This window comes from Adiantum capillus-veneris, chromosome 13 (genome assembly GCF_014529385.1).
Source record: "Adiantum capillus-veneris isolate H3 chromosome 13, ASM1452938v2, whole genome shotgun sequence".
NCBI classification, from domain to species: Eukaryota; Viridiplantae; Streptophyta; class Polypodiopsida; order Polypodiales; family Pteridaceae; genus Adiantum; species Adiantum capillus-veneris.
Window position 1 is genome coordinate 2,494,424 of NC_140943.1, and position 21,793 is coordinate 2,516,216.

The 21,793-nt window shown below is 43.7% G+C and overlaps 1 protein-coding gene across 1 annotated transcript; it reads right to left on the reverse strand.

Moving 5' to 3' along the window:
• Positions 1 to 7,847: 7,847 nt before the first annotated feature.
• Positions 7,848 to 8,357, reverse strand: LOC147443515 (uncharacterized). Its single transcript, XM_086527667.1, has one exon. The coding sequence runs from the start codon at positions 8,355 to 8,357 to the stop codon at positions 7,848 to 7,850; it is 510 nt and encodes a 169-aa protein (XP_086383793.1).
• Between the last annotated feature and the right edge of the window lie 13,436 nt (positions 8,358 to 21,793).

Consider the following 21,793-nt stretch of genomic DNA (forward strand, 5'->3'; position numbering starts at 1 on the left):
TCTTTGCAAGATGGATAGCGCTTTGGCTATCACTGTACAAGACACAATTGTCTTGTTTGAATCCAAGCTCTTCTAAGAATCTGTGAAGCCACATAATTTCTTTGCTTGCCTCCGTCATTGCTACATACTCTGCTTCCGTGGTAGAAAGTGAGACCACTTTCTACAGCTTTGAAGCCCAGCTTACTGTCGTGCCTCCAACCATGAACACATAGCCAGTAGTGCTCCTTCGAGTATCTTTGTCACCTGCCATATCTGCATCAGCATACCCTTCTAGAAAAATATCAGTTCCTCCAAAATACAAAGCATTTGTTGTTGTCCCTTTTAGATACCTAAGTATCCACTTAACAGCTTGCCAATGCTCTTTACCTGGGTTGTCCATGAACCTACTCACAACTCCCACTGCATGTGCAATGTCTGGCCTTGTCCATACCATAGCATACATTAGAGAACCTACTGCTGCAGCATATGGAACTTTAGACATATAGGCTATCTCCTCTTGTGTCTTTGGACACATATCCTTCGTTAGTTTAAAGTGACCAGCCAAAGGTGTAGAAACTGGTTTTGCATTTTGCATTGCAAACCTTTCTAGTACCTTCTTGAGATAGCTTTATTTTCTTCTTCGTCCTGTCCCTTGATATTTTCATACCAAGTATCCTCTTTGCAACACCTAAATCTTTCATTGAAAAAGATTTAGAAAGCTCCTCTTTTAGGTTTTTGATGTCTTGCATGTTAGTACTTGCAATCAACATGTCATTAACATACAACATTAGGATGATGAATTTTCCATCTCCCAAATTCTTCGTGTAGACGCAGTGATCCGAGTTGCATCTTGTGAATCCATGATCCAACATCCATCGATCAAACTTCAAGTACCATTGTCTTGATGCTCGCATTAAACCATACAAGCTCTTCTTTAATCTGCAAACCATTTTCTCCTTACCTTTTACTTCATACCCCTTTGGTTGAAGCATGTAGATTTCCTCCTCTAAGTCACCGTGAGGGAGTGCCGTATTTACATCCATTTTCTTGAGATTTAGATCATGAGCAGCCACAAGGCTTAAGACAAGCTTAATTGAGTTCATTTTTACAACAGGAGAAAATATTTCATTGAAATCAATACCTTTCTTTTGAGAAAACCCTTTTACCACAAGCCTAGACTTGTACCTTTTCTTTCCACGTTCTTCTTCCTTCACCTTGTACACCCATTTGTTTTGAAGTGCCCGCTTACCTTTAGGAAACTCAACCAACTCCCATGTTTGGTTGCGATGTAGTGAGTCCATCTCCACTTGCATACTCTTCGTCCATTCTTCTTTGGATTCATGTTGCATAGCTTCTTCGTATGATTCTGGCTCTCCAGAATCTGAGATCAAGAGATGGTTGAAGGAAGGAACAAACCTTTTTGGAGGTCTACTTGCTCTTGTAGATCTTCGGGGAATAGGTTGAGGCTCCTCATTTGGTTGACGTTGTTGCACATTGTCACCGTTTGCAGTCCTTGAGTCTTCACTGTCCTCAATCTCCATGTACTCATCACGTGTTTCTTTTGTTTGTTTTCTTTCCAAGTAATTTTTGTACATATTTTGTTCGTCGTTAAAAATTACATCCCTACTCCTTAAGATTTTACCATCTTCAGGATTCCATAGGCGATACCCAAAGTCACCTTCTCCATAGTCAATGAAGAAACACTTTTTAGACTTTGCATCTAGCTTTGATCTTAGGCTTCTATCTATGTGCATGAAAGCCTCACACCCAAACACTTTGAGAAATGCATAATTCACCGGTTTACCTGTCCATGCCTCTTCTGGAACTCCCCCATCCAATGTCGTTGAGGGTGACCGATTGATTAAGTACACAGACGTACTTACAACTTCCGCCCAAAGCTCAAGCGGTAAACCTGCATGTAGGCGGATGCTTCGTGCTCGCTCCATAATTGTCCTGTTCATCCTTTCCGAAATCCCATTTTGTTGAGGTGTCCTTGGGGTTGTCCTTTGCCTATGCCATTGCTAGCACAAAAGCTTTCAAAAGCTTGGCTGCAATATTCGCCTCCATTGTCAAATCTGAGGCATTTAACCTTGGTACCTGTTTCATTCTCCACAAAGGCTTTCCACCTTTGAAATATGGAAAATACATCAGATTTATTCTTCATGACATAAACCCATGTTTTTCTAGTCGCATCATCTATGAATGTTACATAGTACAATGAGCCACCAAGTGATGGTGTACTTGCCGGACCCCAAACATCAGAATGAACCAACTCAAGTTTTTTATTTTTTCTTTTATTTCCTGATTTTTGAAATTTCACCCTCTTTTGTTTACCATAAACACAATCTTCACAGAACTCTAAGTCCACTTCTTTCAAACCTGGTAGAAGCTTCTTTGTTTGAAGGATTTGCATTCCTTTGGCACTCATATGCCCAAGCCGGTAGTGCCACACCGCACTATCAACTTCTGTAGTTGTTGCACAAGCTGAAGGTTGCGTGCTAACAGTACACAAGTAAAGTGTACCGACCTTTTCTCCTTTGGGAACCACCAAAGATCCCTTAGAGATCTTCCACCGTTTGTTTTTGAATGCAATGTTGTGACCTTCATCGTCTAATTGTCCTGTAGAGATCAAATTTTTGCGAAGAGAAGTAACATGCCTAACATCTTTAAGCTTCCATTCATTTCCGTTAGCAGTTTTGACAGAAACTGTACCTTTGCCGAAAATCTCACAAGCTTCATCATCTCCCAAGTATACATACCCAAAATTACCTTTGGTGTAGTCTTGGAAGTGTTGTTTGTGTGGTGTCGCATGGAATGAAGCCCCGGAATCTACTATCCAGGAATTAGACACATTGTCTAATGAGAGAATTAGAGCATCTTGCTCTACTTTACCTGCCACATTGGCCTCCGATGTTGGCTTGTTGTCTTGAGACTCTGTCTCCTTCTTCTTCTTGGACCAGCAATCCTTTTTGAACCTCTCCTTAAGCCTTCCTCTTGTTTCCACAGACAATGTAGCACTTGATGATTCTCATGTGCTTCTCCTTCGTATTTTCTCGCTTAGAAGAACAACCACAACATCATCAAACTTAAGAGTATCTATACCAGAGATAGAATTACTTATACAGCCATCACAAGGCTGTCCCAACTATCCGATAGAGATGATAGTATAAGGATAGCTCGCACTTCGTTATCGAAATTCATTTTCACCGATCGAAGTTGACTTATGTTTGTGTTAAAGTCATTTAGGTATTCTGCAACTGAACCATTCTCTGCCATCTTCAGATTGAACAAGCGCTTTATAAGAAATACCTTATTGGATGCCGATGGTTTCTCGTAGAAGTTGTCAAGTGACTTCATCAAGTCCTCCGTGGTCTTCATCTCCGAAACATTGAAGGCCACCGTTGACGCCAAGCTTAACCGGATTGTTCCCAGTGCCTTTCGATCAAGGACAATCCATGCTTCATCTGCCATTGTTGCGGGCTTCTTCGCAAGACCGCCTAGTGGCAAATAGAGGTCCTTCTGGTAGAGATAGTCTTCAATCTGCATCTTCCAATGTTGGTAGTTTTTGCAATTGAACTTCTCAATCTTGAGCTTCCCTTCCTCCACCATAACTCCCACTCAATTCAAGGAATCCTTTCCTTGAGATAATTTAGCTACGAGCAAACCTTGCTCTAATACCAGTTGTTAGGAAATAAGACGTAACTAAATAGATAATTGAGTAGATTACTTAATGGAGAGAGACAGATTTACATACACGAGATTATAGAGTAGAGAGAGAGAGAAAGAGAGAGAGAGTACACACGATATACGTGGTTCACCCAATGTGGGCTACGTCCACGGGAAAGCAGCCACTCAATGGCTTTAGTACTTCAAAACAAGAAGTAGTTTACAAAGGTATTATACCTCTAATGGAGCTCCCGCCTTGCTTCACTCTCTCCACCTCACACTCACCTTGTTGCATCAACTTCACACTATGAAATGTGTGTAGAAATGGCCTCCTTTTATAGGCCAAAAGGGTTGCCCTCTCTTATGAGAGGCAGCCATGTGTAGCCGCCCTTGTGTGAATAAGTCCAAATCGGACCCTCCAATCCGTCCATGTGTGGCCGCCCTTTAGAAGACAAGTCCGCTTTTGAATTCGGCCACCAGCCAACCGGCCATTGACTTCCGCCCACCGGCCACCGGCCAGCCGACGGTCGTTTTCCAACCACTTTCCGGCCGCCGGCTGGCCATAATATTCCGGCGAGGGGAATATTCCGACGAGGGGGAAAAAAAGTCTCGGGGGCTTCCGCCCCCAAGGCCCATAAAGTTGCCCCTGATTTTTGGCCGTGAAAATTTTGGTTTCCGGCGAGTGATTTTCCTTCACACACGATGGCTTCTCCTCATAATGGGGGTCTTACAAATGTGCGCTTTTACCATAGAAAATTACAATGATAAATCAGGCTCCATACTTGACATATTACACTTCACATATTATTCTTAAGTCATCGAGAATGGCTATTGCATTTCTCAAATTCTTCCTAAGTCATTTAAAAAAATATTCCGCAAGCATCTTGTTACTTAGTCTTAGTTGTATTACTCCTTTTTTTTTGTGTTTTGCAATAGCCACCAATAGGTGAGTTGAAATTGAATTAAACACCAAAAAAATTACTGCCAGACAAAAGTCTATGGCGCACAACTTGTGCCATGAGAGCCCACCATACCATAGGCAATTACATTTGACAAGCCGTTCAATAGACTGAGGGTTTTCCAGGGACCCAATACTCATACAAATAAAAAAAGAACCAATAAAAGACCATAAAAGCCTACTAGAATAGGGAATACCAGCTAAGGACGTCGACTAGGACAGAGTACCCAATGTTGCCACTAGGGAGTTATCCGTGCCATAAACAACTACAAACATGAGCAGAACCTCCATAAGGCGAAAACATACCATCGTACAAGGCGGACCACATTCAACTCCATCACCTCGAATAAACCATGAGCTTCAAAAAAATTTGGCGAGCCACACACCGTCACTAGTAGGAGACCAAAGCAACCACCACCAGAAACTCGATCTACAAGGGGAGCTCACCCACCATAGAGAGACCTCCGGTGCCACCATGAAGGGAGAATCCTGCCACAACTTACCTTGCATGCCAAAAGGAATCCAACCAACATGCCTCATACCCCAATTGCATGAGTGATTCAGCTTCACAAAGAAGCCGGGGAGCCGCCATCCTTTGAGAAAAAAATATGCAATTTGATGCACCACGAAACACCTAGGGCGAGGGGAGGAGAAGCCGGGTTCTCCCTTTTCAGAGCAACCCCTACCCCCAGGGCTCATTTGGCCAATCCCTCTCCCATTTCAGTAGATCTGGTTCCAAGGTGTACTCCGTACACGTTGTAGCCCCTTGTCCCATAGACGGCTCTTGCTATGGCCCCCCAAGCCTTCGAGGAGGCGTTGCAGCCGATAGAAAACCACTGTGCGCAAGAATTTGATGGCCTTTGCATCAGCATCACGCAAAGCATTTTTAGCTTCATTACTCCTTAACACTAGTTCTATAATTGGACACTTAAGTGTCTAGTTTTTCTAGCAAATGATTTACCAATTAGCTAGAAACAAAATTTCTATGTCTTATGTATATGGTAGCTAGTTTATAAGGAGAAAATTAACAAGAAATATCTTTTGCATCATAAATTTGCACCATAACATCATTACACATTAGATAGAAGATGGTCCAAATTGTGCCTCTTTGTTAGAATTTTTAGAATCGAGATGTTTTGTTTATAACATGAAAACTATGTTCAAGGCTTGGGATTTTCTTTTCTCACATGCATCTCTATCAGTACATCTTTATGGAGATAAAACATATTACATTCTGAAGAATAATTTGGACGCATATTATGTTCGAATTTTGATAAGATTTTCAAGTCAACATTTATAGAGAATTTCTCAATGTCAAACCTATTTTTCAAAAGACAGAATCTTCCCATATTTTGGAGTATGAGAAAGACCTATAAGCCTTGTTTCTAGTTTCACCTGCTGATAAATGCAACAAGTTTATCGTAAGTGTACTTTCAAATTTCAAAGAACATATATTTTAATTTTGCCTATGATTGAATCGATGAAGCTTCTTTATGGGATTGACACAACTTTACCTAATTTGGTACACTCTAAAAAGAAATTTTGACCATGTGAATTTGCAAATACATGAACAAAAAGTATAAAAATATACCTTCAATTTTTCTTGAATTCTCCTAAGTTTGTGAAAATGTCATCTAGAGTTTTGTATACCAATTTTTTATGGGAGTAAAATTATTGTGAAAAATACTTTGACTAGCATATACAACATCCTCAAAAGTATTTCTTGATTTACCATGCACATTGCATGTATAAGTAGTGCAAAAATCAAGGTGGTTGCGGGGCTTGCCCAGTCGGTTTTGAACCCACAACCTCATGCCCCAAGCTTTGAGACACATGGGCTAACCACTTTACCCGTGCACATATGATGTATCCTACCCCGTTTTTAGATGCTTTATGGTAACTCAACATGCTCTACCCGGGTTTAGGGGGTATAATTTTTGCCTAGGTTTAGTTTTGATGTGACTCATGCGGCTGCGATTGCAGTGGTTTTTGTGCGTGGACTTGGCAACCGTGGATTCCCTCACCACCCATCATTTAGTGTTGTGTGTTACTTAGTCCTGAGGCAAGGTCTTGGCCTCTACTATAATGGAGCAAAGATTTAACTATCATTTCACAATACTTTCTGCTACTCTTTTCTTTTGATATAGGCAATGCCTACTCCTAGTACCTAGGCTATTCCTCTCACCAAATTACTCCTAGTATCTATGCTATTCCTCTTACCAAATGATCTTGTGCGGGTCCTGCCTACTTTGTCCACAATGAGTCTACTATTCCCTTTCCTCCACTGAATTGTCCTCTATCACCCGCTTTCAATTGTCATAAAAACTAATATCTAATTCTCCCAAATGATTTTGTCAGGTTACACTGATCATTTAATATGGGGAAGTACTTGGAGAGTAAAAGCTAGAATATTGGTAAGGCTGCCAAACCGATCTCTGCAGGGATCCAAAGGAGGGAAAATAGGGATCCAAAGGGGGACAATCTGCAAAGAAAAATGTGCTTCAATGGGGCTTAAAAGACCTAAGTTTTAGCTGCATTAAGACATCCATAGGCTAAAGTTCCAAAAACTAATTAAAAAGTTTAATGGCCAAAGGTGGGGAAAAATTGGATGGTTATGGGAAGACTAAAAAGTCTTCCCTCATCCCCAGGAAGGAGGGGGCAATCCCTAATGATAGGGGATGAGAGAGAAACACACACACACACACTCCCAAGCTCTCCCCAAAGAGAAGAATGGGCACATGGCAGGTTCCTAGCCCAGTTGCCCCCAATCTCCCCTCAAATCCTATTGGATGGCCGTAGAGGTGGACCAATGAGAAATACGCTAGAGTAAAATTAGTATAATCAATTTAAAATTTCTTGATAAAAAAACCAATAGAAATTAAGCTCCCTAGAAGACTATTGGATACACAAAAAGAGAAAGAGAGAGAGAGAGAGAGAGAGAGAGAGAGAGAGAGAGAGAGATATTGAGCCTTCAAACTTTAAGAAATGATACACAAAAAGTTTTTAATACTCTAAAAGTAGAATTTTTCCCTCGTTCTACGTCTAGTGTTGAGCATCATGAGCTACTTCTTCGGATGCACCACCAATACGTAGATAGGTACAATTGGGGACAGAGGAGTTTTGCGGCACACCAATATGTACTCGAAAGTCCTCTACCCCAAACCCACCTAGCAAGGGTATGTGTTCTATTAATGGTAGTAGCCCATGATGTGTTATAAATTACTTCTCGTTATAGTACAAGTGGCTAACAAGATTCGGGCCTGAATCCCACAACCTTGTTTTCAGTGTCAATATCAATGAGGAAGGAGGAGAGCATGGTGCTGCCAAGAGTGATGGTGTTAGGATCCTCAGAGCCTTTGAAGGCCAAGCAGTAAATCTTACTAAAGCTTGGCTTTGGATGCCTAACAAAGATGTTTTTTGGCGGAAGAGGGATGTTGACACCATTAGCAAACTTCAGGTAAATGGTGGGGGCTTGCTCGAAAGAGTATCTCCCTCCAGAAGGAGAGTCGAATCTGAAACATGTGTGTGGCCATTCAGTCGGATCGTGACCGTTCATGTGTGAAGGCTTGAAATTTTGTTCAATCCGTGCAAGCTCTGCATACTCATGGTTAAGAATCTGAAAAGTATCAATGGGTAAAGAGGAGAGGTAGGATCCTGTATCAATAGTCACACCAATATTGCGTGCATCAGGTGGCAACGGTACATTTATAGTACTACGTCTTGCAGTGATGCTAATCACACTCAGATCCACCATATAACGGCCAGACCCGACATTCATGAGCGGAACATGTAAAGTACCCGGCAGTCGAATCTCTGGCTCGCCCAGCCCGATCACCCCTTCGCCTATATATATATATATCACAAGAAGACTTAGAAATTTTCTAATGTAGGAAAACGGAGTCTTTTGTCAGTGTTTTTCATACAATGCATAACATCATCATGAGCTTTTGTGAGGGAGGCATCGCCTACCTAGCTAGGTACGATTGGGGGCAGGGGTGGGGGGGGGGGGGGGGGGGGGGACCGACCCACAATCGTACCTAGCTAGGTATGCGATGCCTCGCTCACAAAAGCTGAGGTAAGTCACAATGTGGGAATATATGTGAGAATTTGTCCAAAACTTCTTGTTATATATATATATATATATATATAGAGAGAGAGAGAGAGAGATATATATATATATATATATATATATATATATATATATATATATATATAGATAGAGAGAGAGAGAGAGAGAGAGAGAGCGCAGAAGAAGCATTAGTAAGATGCCCACAATAGCTTATGAGAGCATCATGAGCTTCTGTGATGGAGGCATCGCATACCTAGCAGGGTGTTATTGGGGACAGGGGATTGTCGACCAATAATCTGCTGCCCCCAATCACACCTGGCTAAGTATGTGTCCCAATCAGCGGAAGCTCGTGATGTTTTTTCGCACTGGACAAAATGTCTGAAATTGCTCACCTATGGGTGGAAGTGGCTCATGAACCTGGCGACGAGATTGTGGCTGTGCCCTCGGTGGAAGGCAAAAATACATTTTCTTGACTGAGGATTGAGAGATGAGCGAGAAGGGTTGCGTCCCGAAGCCAATCACGCCTCGCCCTGGACCAGGTATATCCCAGAAGCCGTGTTGCATGCACCCGATCACCGTCGGTGTCAGTGCTGCTGTCCCGAATGTCACTGTGTCGTTCACTAGAAACCCCGATGCACCTTCATGTCGGCGCACGCTGAACTTACAAGCATGACGTAGCTGCTCATTACAACGTCCCTGGAACAAAAAAAAAATAAAAATGAAAAGCGTGAGATAACTGGCTTTAATTGTGAGAGAGATGGGAAATGAAATGACCTATATTAGTACGTGCCTGTGAGACTAGGTAAAATTTACCGGCCGGATCAGTACACTCATGGGAGGGGCAAGGGAAAAGACTGGCAGAGCTTGATTCAGCGTGGTTGTAAAGGGGAGGACTCCGGCCCAATGCAATACCGTGGCATCGCAGCCAAGTGAGGCTAGTCGCTGTGTCGATCAGAACGGGGTAATGTCGAGCGGGCGTTCCCACGGCTATCTCCATATAGTAATGCAGAGAGTGAGGGCCCTGCTCGTGATTAGGCACTTCAGACCCAGGGTAGGTTTTTGTGTGAAAGTCGCCCTCATTAAGCTCGCTCATTTGAATCTGAAGCAGCGCCTTCTCCCGCCGTTCCACGACTGCAACCTTAGCATCCACAAAACAAGTTGTAGTCAGTAGAATATCATGATGCCCTAGAGCCAGAGAGGTATAAGCTGGGGCCGGGTGGACCAGCGTTCCGACGCTGCCTTGCCCAACCGCTGCCTCCCTATCGGAAGCTCATCATGTCTTAAAAAAAGATGGCTGCAACCTTCTCGTCTTCTGTCATCGTCTTGAATGGAGATGATGGGTGATCCACGTGTCGTACGCTGGCCACCATCCCACGGCCTCCCGCTTTCGCCTTCTCCAACAGCTGCTCAGCCAAGGTTTTCTCCTCTGCTCTACTTACACATGCTGCTAGTATTAACGCCAAAACCTTCAGCACTAAATGCTTTGCAAGAAAGCTTCGTTTCCCGGCCATCATTCTCAGCAAGCTTAGCCTACTATGTTCATGCACACACTAATTTTTATGCTTCCTTGCGATCCTCAAGATGGTTCATTTATAGCGCTATCCAGCAATTACACGTCCTGGCTCTCGAATCACAAAAATCCCTTCACGACAAATAATTTTTATGCTTCCTTGCGATCCTCAAGATGGTTCATTTATAGCGCTATCCCGCAATTACACGTCCTGGCTCTCGAATCACAAAAATCCCTTCACGACAAATAATTACTTCGTTAGCGTAGTGGGCAATTCGCAATCCCTGGCCTGTCATTAGCCCATGTGGCTCCAGCGTTGAAAAGCTCTAATAAAAGCTACGCCGTCAAAAGCTCCCTCTTGAAGGCACGTGGCTCTACGCATGAAAATTCGCTATTAGAGGCTAAGGAAAAAAGATGTCGTGCTTGGCATTGCCTTGATTGATATGCCAAATGTGGTGCACTTGAGAAAGCACAAAAAGTGCTTGAGGAGCTTCTTGTCCGGAATGTCACCTCCTGAAATGCATTGATTGCAGGATGTGCAAAGCAAGAACAGGGTTGTTGAAAGAAGATGTCATGCTTGGGACTGTCTTGGTCGATATGTATGTCAAATGTGGTGTGTTTGAGAAAGCACAAAAAGTGCTTCAGGAGCTTTCTGTCCGGAATGTCGCCCCTTGGAATGCACTGATTGCAGGATGTGCGCAATAAGAGCAGCGGCAGAAAGCTCTAGGTTGTTTTTAGCAGATGCAGAGCAAGTATATCTCTCCAAATTCAATCAAGGCATGTGACTCTACACAAGTGCTCGAGGAGCTTCATGTCCTGAGTGTGGACTCTTGGAATGCGCTGATTGCATGATTTGATCCACAAGGGCAGGGCCAGCAAGCTCTATTTTCTTTTCAGTAGATGCGAAGCGAGGGCCTCTCTCCAGATGCAATCACGTACGCATGCATGAAGGCATGTAGCTCTACCCAAGAAGCTGATATCGGCACAGAAAGTGCTTGAGGAGCTTCCTTTCCAAATTGTCGCCTCTTGAAATGCATTGATTACGGGATGTGCACAACAAGAACATGGCTATTGAAAGAAGATGCCATGCTTGGGATTGTCTTGGTCAATATGTATGCCAAATGTGGTGTGCTTGAGAGAGCACAAAAAGTGTTGTAGCAGTTTTATGTCCGGAATGTCGCCCCTTGGAATGCACTGATTGAGGGATGTGCGCAACAAGAGCAAAGAAAGCTCTAGGTTGGTTTTAGCGGATGCAGAGCAAGTATATCTCTCCAAATTCATTCAAGGCATGTGGCTCTACGCAAGTGCTCGAGGAGCTTTATGTCATGAGTGTGGACTCTTGGAATGCATTGATTGCATGATTTGCTCCACAAGGACAAGGCTAGAAAGCTCTATTTTGTTTTTAGCAGATGCGAAGCAAGGGCCTCTCTCTAGATGCTATCATGTACGCATGCATGAAGCCATGTATCTCTACGCAAGAAGCTTGTATAATCACAAAAATCCACAATTATATTGTTAGTCAGAGGTTGCGGAATGCATATGCTTGCACCTTGAAGGCCATTGACCTTTTGCAACGCCATTAACATGGGTGAGAGAATTAATGATCCCATAGCCCGTCCGATGCTCTTGAGGAAGCGTATCATGCTCTAGGCTGCTTTGAACGGATGCAAAGCAAGTGTATCTCTCCAAATTCAGCATCCTATACTTGCGTCTTGAAGGCTATGCTTACATCTTGAAGGCATGTGGCTCTACGCAAGAGCTAAAGGAGCTTCCTTTTTGGAGTGTGGACTCTTGGAATGCTTTGCATCTGGCCTCTCTCCAGATGCAATCACCTAGGCATGCATCTTGAAGGCATCTGGCTCTACTCAAGGAAAGTCATGCTTGCGACTGTCTTGGTGAATATGTATGCCAAATGTGGTGTGCTTGAGAGAGCACAAAAAGTGCTTCAGGAGATTTCTGTCCGGAATGTCGCCTTTTAGAATGCACTGATTGCGGGATGTGCACAACAAGAGCAGGGGCAGAAAGCTCTATGTTGTTTTTAGCAGATGCAAAGAAAGTATATCTCTCCAAATTCAATCAAGGCATGTGGCTCTACGCAAGTGCTCGAGGAGCTTCGTGTCCTGAGTGTGGACTCTTACAATGCGCTGATTGGCTGATTTCAATCCACAAGGGCAGGGCCAGGAAGCTCTATTCTATTTTCATCAGATGCAAAGTGAGGGCCTCTCTCCAGATGCAATCACGTACGCATGCATGAAGGCATGTAGCTCTATTGAAGAAGCTGTTATGGGCACCAAAAGTTCTTGAGCAGCTTCCTATCCGGAATGTCGCCTCCTGAAATGCATTGATCGCGGAATGTGCACAACAAGAACATGGCTGTTGAAACGAGATGCCATGCATGGGACTGTCTTGGTCAATATGTATGCCAAATGTGTTGTGGTTGAGAGAGCACAAGAAGTGCTAGAGCAGTTTTCTGTCCCGAATGTCGCCCCTTGGAATGCACTGATTGCGGGATGTGCGCAACAAGAGCAGGGCAAGAAATCTCTAGGTTGTTTTTAGCGGATGCAAAGCAAGTATATCTCTCCAAATTTAGTCAAGGCATGTGGCTTTACGCAAGTGTTCGAGGAGCTTCATGTCCTGAGTGTGGACTCTTCGAATGCGTTGATCGAATCATTTGCTCCACAAGGGCAGGCCCAGCAAGCTCTATTCTCTTTTTAGTAGATGCAAAGCGAGGGCCTCTCTCTAGATGCAATCATGTATGCATGCATGAAGGCATGTCCAGAATTTTGACTCTTGAAATGCATTGATTACAAGATGTGCCCAACAAGAACATGGCTGTTGAAAGAAGATGCCATGCTTGGGACTGTCTTGGTCGATATGTATGCCAAATGTGGTGTGCTTGAGAGAGCACAAAAAGTGCTAGAGAAGTTTTCTGTCTAGAATGTTGCACCTTGGAATGCACTGATTGCGGGATGTCTGCAAGAAGAGCAAGGCAAGAAAGCTCTAGGTTGTTTTTAGCGGATGCAAAGAAAGTATATCTCTCCAAATTTAGTCAGTGCATGTGGCTCTACGCAAGTGTTCGAGGAGCTTCATGTCCTGAGTGTGGACTCTTGGAATGCGTTGATCAAATGATTTGCTCCATAAGGGCGGGGCCAACAAGCTCTATTCTGTTTTTAGTAGATGTGAAGCGAGGGCCTCTCTCCAGATGCAATCATGTATGCATGCATGATGGCATGTCCGGAATGTTGCCTCTTGAAATTCATTGATTACGAGATGTACACAACAAGAACATGGTTGTTGAAAGAAGATGCCATGCTTGGGAATGTCTTGGTCGATATGTATGCCAAATGTGGTGTGCTTGAGAGAGCACAAAAAAGTGCTAGAGAAGTTTTCTGTCCAGAATGTTGCACCTTGGAATGCACTGATTGCGAGATGTGAGCAACAAGAGCAGGGCAAGTAGTTTTCAGCAGATGCAAAGCAAGTATATCTCCCCAAATTTGGTCACCTATACTTTTGTCTTCAAGGTATGTGGCTCTACGCAAGTGCTAGAGGAGCTTCATGTCGTGAGTGTGGACTCTTGAAATGCGTTGATTGCATGATTTGCTCCACAAGGGCAGGGCCAGAAAGCTCTATTTTGTTTTTAGCAAGTGCGAAGTAAGGGCCTCTCTCCAGATGCAAACATGTATGCATGCATGAAGCCATGTAGCTCTACACAAGCTTGTATTGGCACAAAAATTCACAATTATATTGTTAGTCAGAGGCTATTGGATGCAAAGAGAGGGCCTCACAAGACGTGCCTGAGGAGCTTCCTGTCTCAATGTCAGGCAGGGTCTCTCCAGATGCAATCACCTACGCCTATGCAGGCATCTCGAAGGCATGCGGGACAACAGATGCAATCGCAGGCAGGGTCTCTCTCCTGAATGACGTCTCTTGGAGTGCATTGATTTGCAGAATACACACAACAGGAGCAGGTCCAGAAAGCTCTCGGGCTGTTTTCAGCCGATGCAAAGCGGGAGCCTCTCTCCAGATGCAGTCACACACGCATGCATCTTGAAGGCATGTGGCTGTACGCAAGATGTCGATATGGGCTTGAAAATTCTCTTTAATAGTGGCTGTTGCAAAAAATTTCCGTGCTTGGCAATGCCTTGGTCGATATGTATGCCAAATGTGGTGCGGGATGTTGTCTCTTGGAACATTATGACTGTAGGATATGCCCGACTTGGGCCGGGCCGGAAGCTGTGGAATGTTGATATGGGCTTGAAAATTCATGCTCATATTCTTAGTCAATGGCTGTTGCAAGGCATTGTCGTGCTTGGCAACGCCTTGGTCGATATGTATGCTAAATGTGGTGCACTTCAGATAGCACAAAACATGCCTAAGGAGCTTCATGTCCGGAATGGCGTCTCTTTGAGTACATTGATTGTGGGATACGCACAACAAGAGCAAGGACAGAAAGCTCTCGACTGTTTTCAGCGGATGCAAAGGGGGGGTCTCTCTCCAAATGCAATCACACACACGTGCATCTGGAAGACATGTGGCTGTATGCAAGATGCCGATATGGGCTTTAAAATTCTCTCTGCTATTGTTAGTTAAGGGCTGTTGCAAAAATGCCTTGGTTTGTTTCCCACAAGAGAGAGAGAGAGAGAGAGAGAGAGAGAGAGAGAGAGAGAGATGGGGAGAGAAAGAGAGAGAAAGGGATGGGGGCCATCCACGCGAGGGGAGAGAGAGAGAGAGATAGAGAGAGAGAGAAAGAGATAGAGAGAGAGAGAGAAAGAGAGAGAGAGAGAGAGAGAGAGAGAGAGAGAGAGAGAGATTTTATTATCGTCCTAGGAGGTCAAATATGACCTGTGGGATCAAAGCTACATGTGATGTAGTATGTGTATGGTTGGTGAGTGACTCTCGATGCTCCAAAATTGTGGTGATGAGAGTCGCAATGGAGAGACAACATTGTGACTGGGAGAGGAATGTGTGAAGGTCTGAGTCATGGCTGAAAATGTGAGAGAAGCGAGTTCGGATGTGATCAAAATATGGGCACTCTAGTAGTGTGTGGTACTTAGACACTCGAAATGAACATAATGTGCACAATGGATTTGACTCTGCTCCATTTCCCAAACACCTTGTCTCGCATCAAAGGAAATGGGGGCTAAGCCGAATGGCTGCAATAGTGTGTATCACCCACAAGGGGATATGCGGAAGCATGTAAGTGTGAGTAGGTTTTCTCTTTCAGCGAAGAACATGGTTTTGTAGTTGGGGGCAATATGGGTGGTGTAATGTATGAAGCGTGACCCACCGGATTTCTCTTAGGCTATGATACATTGGCATTGTTCATTCACTTGGGAGTCAATTGAAGCATCATGTACCAAGTGTAATGCACCCCATCTCCTAAACCACTCCTTTATGTCTTGCATCCATCCTATGCTCAAGATCTTGCTTTTATGTGTCTTTTGAACTTTTTTGCTCGCTTCTTGTGCAATTGTAGGAATTTGATGTGAGGGGTTTTGACGCATCTTTATCATGTACTCCACAACCCTTTCCATGCCCATAACCTCAATTGGAAGAGATCCCGAATCAAGAAGTAGGAGTGTATATGGTGTTTGTGTCTTAACTTGGAGAAAGTTTGTAAGAAAACACCTTTGGACATTCTCAAACTCTTTCCAAGTAGACTTTGAGATGCTCTCACCCCACAGTTCAACTCCATAAAGAAGAACCGGTGTCACCAATGCATCAATAATATACTTCTTGAGAACCCAGCACATGATGTTTCCCCGCATTACACATGTTCTCAAATGCATAATATGGTCTCTTTTCTACTTCCAAACAGCGCATAGCACATTCATGCCACTTGTGATTGGACGGAACCTCAATGCCAAGGTACTTAAAGCTCTCAACAACCTCACTGAGTGTCTCATTGTTGTCCTCCACAATGCATGGCTTCTCCTTATGGTTGGTTTTCACGAGCATAACCTTTGTTTTGGATTCATTCAAAATCATCCCATTGGCACTTGGAGTTCTTCCATCCTTCTCCATAAATTGTTACGTGGAATCATATAAATTGCTTTTTTAAAGTCCACAAAACAACAATACAATCACTTGCCTTTCAACCGACTTTCCTCCATGAGAAAACGAAGAGTAACAAGATGATCAATGGTCCTATGGGATCGACAAAAACTCGCTTGTCCTTTTGCATGCTTGTCATCCTCTTCAGCCCAATCAATCAATTTCATCTCCATTATGCACCCAAACAAATTTTCCATAAGAGACCCAATCATTATAGTCCTGTAGTTGTTTACATTCTTTACATCCGCTTCTTTATGCAAAGGCTTAACCCAATTAGTACTCCAATCATAAGGCATACCATGTTGAAATGCAAGGTTGAACATCACACATCTACTCAGGGTAAAATCTCCCGTCCATTTGATCATCTCCGGCTTGATACCTTGAAGATCCCCCATTTTGCGGGTGGCCAACTTTTCAAGCCCGCCACATACATCCTCAATAGTCAAAAAAGAGGGCATACATGGGACTGAACCATAAAATGACATTTTTTCATCATTTTTTTGCTCATTAATTGCTAACAATGTGTGTACATATCCATAAGACTCAAGTTACCAAGAATCTCAACCCACTTGCCCCTTAAGTTTCTCCAAAATCTTCCACATGCATGTGCCTCTTCTTGGACTTGAAAAATTTGTTGCTTTACTTCCCATCTTCTTCTCTTCTTTTGAATCAATGCCTTGTATGTATGCACTTGACATTGATAGTTGTCTTTGTCCATAGTTGTATCAAGCTTATCAAGGACTTTGCGGCATCTTGACATTCTTTATCAAACCACCTTTTGTGTGATCTATCTTTGTTGATACCATGGATATGCTTTATGGAAAAGCATTCTCCGGCACAAGAACAAATAACTTTCTTGAAAGCTTCCTATTTAGTTTCCAATGGTGCGTCATATTGAATCTTTGTTATCCACAACTTTTGCTCAAACATTTCAATGTACATTGGTGCCTATGTGATTCACATGGTGGTAAAGCGAAAGAGAGAAAGAGGGGGGTGTGGGGATTCACTCACCCCGGGGGGGGGGGGGGGGGGGGGGGGGAGAGAGAGAGAGAGAGAGAGAGAGAGTGAGATTGAATTATTGTCCATGGAGGTCAGATATGACCTATGGGACCAAAGATAAAACATTACAAAGGGTTAGGGATTTTCAAATACATCTCAGTTAAGGACCAAGGGTCCAGTAAGGTGTGGAAAAAAAGAGGAGAATATGAAAATGTTAAGAGGGGTGGTAAGGGGGAAGCCGGTTTGACAGTCCGGAACTCTTGAATAATGGCTTTGCCTCCTTGGTAAAATACCCATTTTCCTGTTGTGCATGCATCTTGCATCTTTTGTAACTCTATCTTCTTCTGTTTGAGTTGGATGGGTGTAAGGTCTTCTCCAAAAAAAAAATTGTGTCCTTGAGAAGCCTCAATTGCTCAAGGAGCTTGATTTGGTCCGTCTTAGTCTTGAAAGTAAGGATTGCATGATTTGTGCAATGCTCGTGGATAAGAGAGGTAATTGGTGCTATATCCCATTGTATCATGAGAGAGAGAGAGAGAGAGGGCAATAGGGAAGGGGGGATTTGGATCCGTGTGATTCACACAGGGAAGAGAGAGAGAGAGAGAGAGAGAGAGAGAGAGAGAGAGTTCTATTATCGTCCTCGGAGGTCAAATATGACCTATGGGACCAAATGAACATGTCACGTGGTGTGAGTGGAGGTCATAAGTGTAGGGTTAAGGTGGATTGGTTAGTGTACCATTCATGGCATAAGCATGCTTGGAGAGATTAGTGTAGAGCTTGAGAGAGAAACTATTGGACAATACAATATAGACTATACTTGCAAATGATAAAGCTTAATATTATGCAGTAGAACCTGGCACCTCTATATAGGCTTTTGGAAATAGGCAGTCTTTTGACACATGAGCATAAAAGGTGGCTGCCAATGCACAATACAAGTGGCTTTCTCTTTACAAAGGTTGCAAGAGACTTTTCACATGGACTGACACATAAGGCTTTTTTAGGTGGAAGAGACTGTTCACATAAGAGATGCAACAAAACTCACATCCCAAAAATCCTCCCCTATGTGGGTTTTGGTTGCATATCACTCACACAATCCTCCCCTCAGAACACACTAGGGTGAGGCACACAATTCACAAGCCTCCCCTCGAACAAAAAGTTGCCTCCCCTAGACACAAAGGGTGTAGGCACACACAACATCAGGGTATAGGCACACACAAGCCTCCCCTAGCACATATAGAGGGTAAGGTACACAAGAGAGATAATGCTCACAACACATGTTGTTTGTTGTTTGTTGGAGGATTTTATCCCCCGCACAAATTTGCAAAAGTTGTTGTACTTTGGTCTTTTCGTTAGTTGTTGTAGTAGCCAATATGTCGTTGTTATTCCGTCACATTGTGATATTGTTGCTATCGATATTTTACACAATGTAATGGAAGATATAATGCACATATATAGACAATAGAGGGAAAACCCTCATGGAAAAAAGCCCTCATTATTTTATGGTATGCAAAAGGACTTTGAAGTTATATTGAATGCATTGGAGAATGTCCCCCAACTCTTATCCCTTCGTCTTGATGTTGTGAGCTTCGTCGTGTGTCGACGCTTTCTTCATCATTTTCATGTTGATGTTGATTTTCTTTATTCAGTTTGTTGGTCCTTTCTAACGCTGCAGCCTGCTTCACGCTTGGCAGAGAGCAATGGGCATCATCCCTAAATTAACGCAAGCCTAGGTGCTCAGACTACCAAAAGGTTAAAGTTTTGTTGTCATTAAACGACATAGCTGTAGCTGGCAGGGCTCCACACCTTCCCCACAAAGTGCTTGTCACTTTTGTGAGCCACTTTCCCCAACCAAGCCTCTACATTCGCCAGCACATCCGCGCGGAAGCCTTATCCTCGTCAGCAACTTCATTAACTACCCTAGACAGGCCCTCCACTACCAACGAGCATCACTATTCGGTGAATACACTGCGGCAGGCCCTCAGTTTGTCATCCAGATGCTCTTTAGGGACCACTATTTTCTGAATCACCTCCGAGGCTCCGAGCGCTACCCCTGCAAGAGTTTGCCAATCTCAGCTTGTCATTACCTACAGACCGCATCACCGCCTTACCCCACCTCACTCGCCACCCCAGTTGTAGGGTTAAGGTGGATAGGTTAGTGTAGCATTCATGGCATAAGCATGCTTGGAGAGGTTAGTGTAGAGCTTGAGAGAGAAACTATTGGACAATACAATATAGACTATACTTGCAAATGATAAAGCTTAATATTATGCAGCAGAACTTGCCTCTATATAGGCTTTTGGAAATAGGCAGCCTTTTGACACATGAGCACAAAAGGTGGCTGCCAATGCACAATACAAGTAGCTTTCTCTTTACAAAGGTTGCAAGAGACTTTTCACATAGATTGACACATAAGGCTTTTTTTAGGTGGAAGAGACTGTTCACATAAGAGATGCAACAAAACTCGCATCCCAACAATAAGTGACTCTCGATGCTCAAAAATGGCTAAAATGAGCGTTGCAATAGAGAGTCCACATCGTGGTTGGGAGAGGAAGGTATGTAGGGAGAGATCATGGTTGAATATATGGGAAAAAGAGGACCTAATGTGGTCAAAAGCTGAGCACTCAAGTAGTGTGTGGTACTCACTCTCTCGCACTTGAGGAGGGCATAAGTTGCAAAGTTGATGAGACTTCTCACCATTGCCCCAACGTCCTGTCTTGCATCATAGAGAATGGGAGCTAAGACGCATGGAGGCAATGGTGTGGATTGCACTCAATGGGATGGGCTCAAGGATTTAGGGATGGGTTTGGTTACCACGTTCAGAGAAGAAGAGAGATTTGTAGTTTGGGGCAATCTGTGTGGTGTAATGGCGGAAGCCAGAACCTCCAGATTTCTCCCAAGCTGTGATACATTGGCGTTGTAAGAAGGCCTCATTAACTTGAGAGTCGATCGACACATCCTTGACCAAGTGACATGCATCCCATCTTCCAAACCATTTCTTGATGTCAAGCATCCACCCCGAACTTAGTATTTTGCTCTTGCATGCCTTTTGGACCTTTTGACTTGCTTCATATGAGATTCTAGGAAGTCGATACAAAGGGCTACATTGTGTCTTAAGCATGTACTTCACAACCCTTTGCATGCCCAAGGCCTCAATGGGAAGCGATCTGGACTCAAGAAGTAAGAGCATGTAGGGTGTTTGTATCTTGACTTGGAGAAAGTTGGTGAGAAAACGCTTTTGGACATTCTCAAACTCTTTCCAAGTAGACTTCCTGATGCTACCACCCCACACCTTCACTCCATAAAGAAGCACCGGTGTCACCAATGTGTTGACGGGAGCAAAGCGAGACACGGACCCCGATGGCCTCTAAAACGTTTGGAGCGGATGCACACCTCAAGCCGATCACGATAAAGCGAACAGGGGGCACCGGCTAGCTTTTAGCGGCTAGGACGCAGACAATCGGTGATTTGAAATATCACGAATTCTACACACACACACACACACACACACACACAGAGAATAGAGAGAATAGACAGGTGATGAAAACCCTCGCGGGTGTGAGGGACAATTATTCTCTTGCCATATTTACAGCAACCTTATTTTCGGCGGGGTGGCTAACCCCCACCCTCGCAGTTTCCCCCCCTCTCTCTCCTTCGCTCAAGTTGCAATGCACTTGAACCCTTTAAGCCAAGCTGCCTTTAACTAAGCAGTCCCCCCCTCTCTCACGTACTTTAGTTACAACAGGCAGCCTTTAAGATAAGCAATAAAAAATAATAATTTTACCACCACCACCACCCCTCCCCGGTCCCCCCCCTTTTTTTTTAGGGGAGACGTCTCCCTTAATACTAGCCTCTGCCCTCACCCCCTTCCCCTTAATCTCTCTACAAATCTTCAAAATTACAAACCCCTTTTTGACACAATTTCCCAAACAAATTCCCCCCTTCCCCCCCCCCCCCCCCCCCCCCCCCCACCCCGTCTCTCTTGTCATTCCCCAACCCACCTTCTATATAAACTCCCCCTCCCTCTATTGAACTCCTTTTAAAACCCACTACCACCTCCTACCACTGATGAGCTCCTCACGGAGGGAAACGTGTTTGGTTCCCCTCTTAACCTAACCCCTCTCAACCCTTAACCTAACCCCAACCTAAACCCCTTTACCTTACGCTTTAACTTAAGTGCTACGCACGCTTGATATATTTCTACCGTCTTTTCAACATAGAAATCATTCCAAGATGGAGCGAGGATGTAATTCCTTTGCTGACTATTGGGTCATTGAATGTGACAAGACAACCATCTACCATTGCAGCATCTAGATCATTGGTAATGTTGGCGGGAAGGCTATACAAACAGGGATCGGATCAAATCCTTAGGCTTTGTGTTGAATCGAGTGAATGAGAATTGTATCTAAACCAAGCCCATGTACAAACAACGGGGATTCACAATGGGCATGCACAGACGTATCAAAGATTGATGAGAATGGGTGTGTATTGGTCGAAAATGCAACATAGTGTTCATATGCATATCAAATCATGCGTTAGATGCACATTTCAAAAGCCAATAGAA

Bases quoted from the DNA above. Each gene is read 5' to 3' on its own strand.
- LOC147443515 (XM_086527667.1), bottom strand. From the start codon at position 8,357: ATGGTGGATCTGAGTGTGATTAGCATCACTGCAAGACGTAGTACTATA.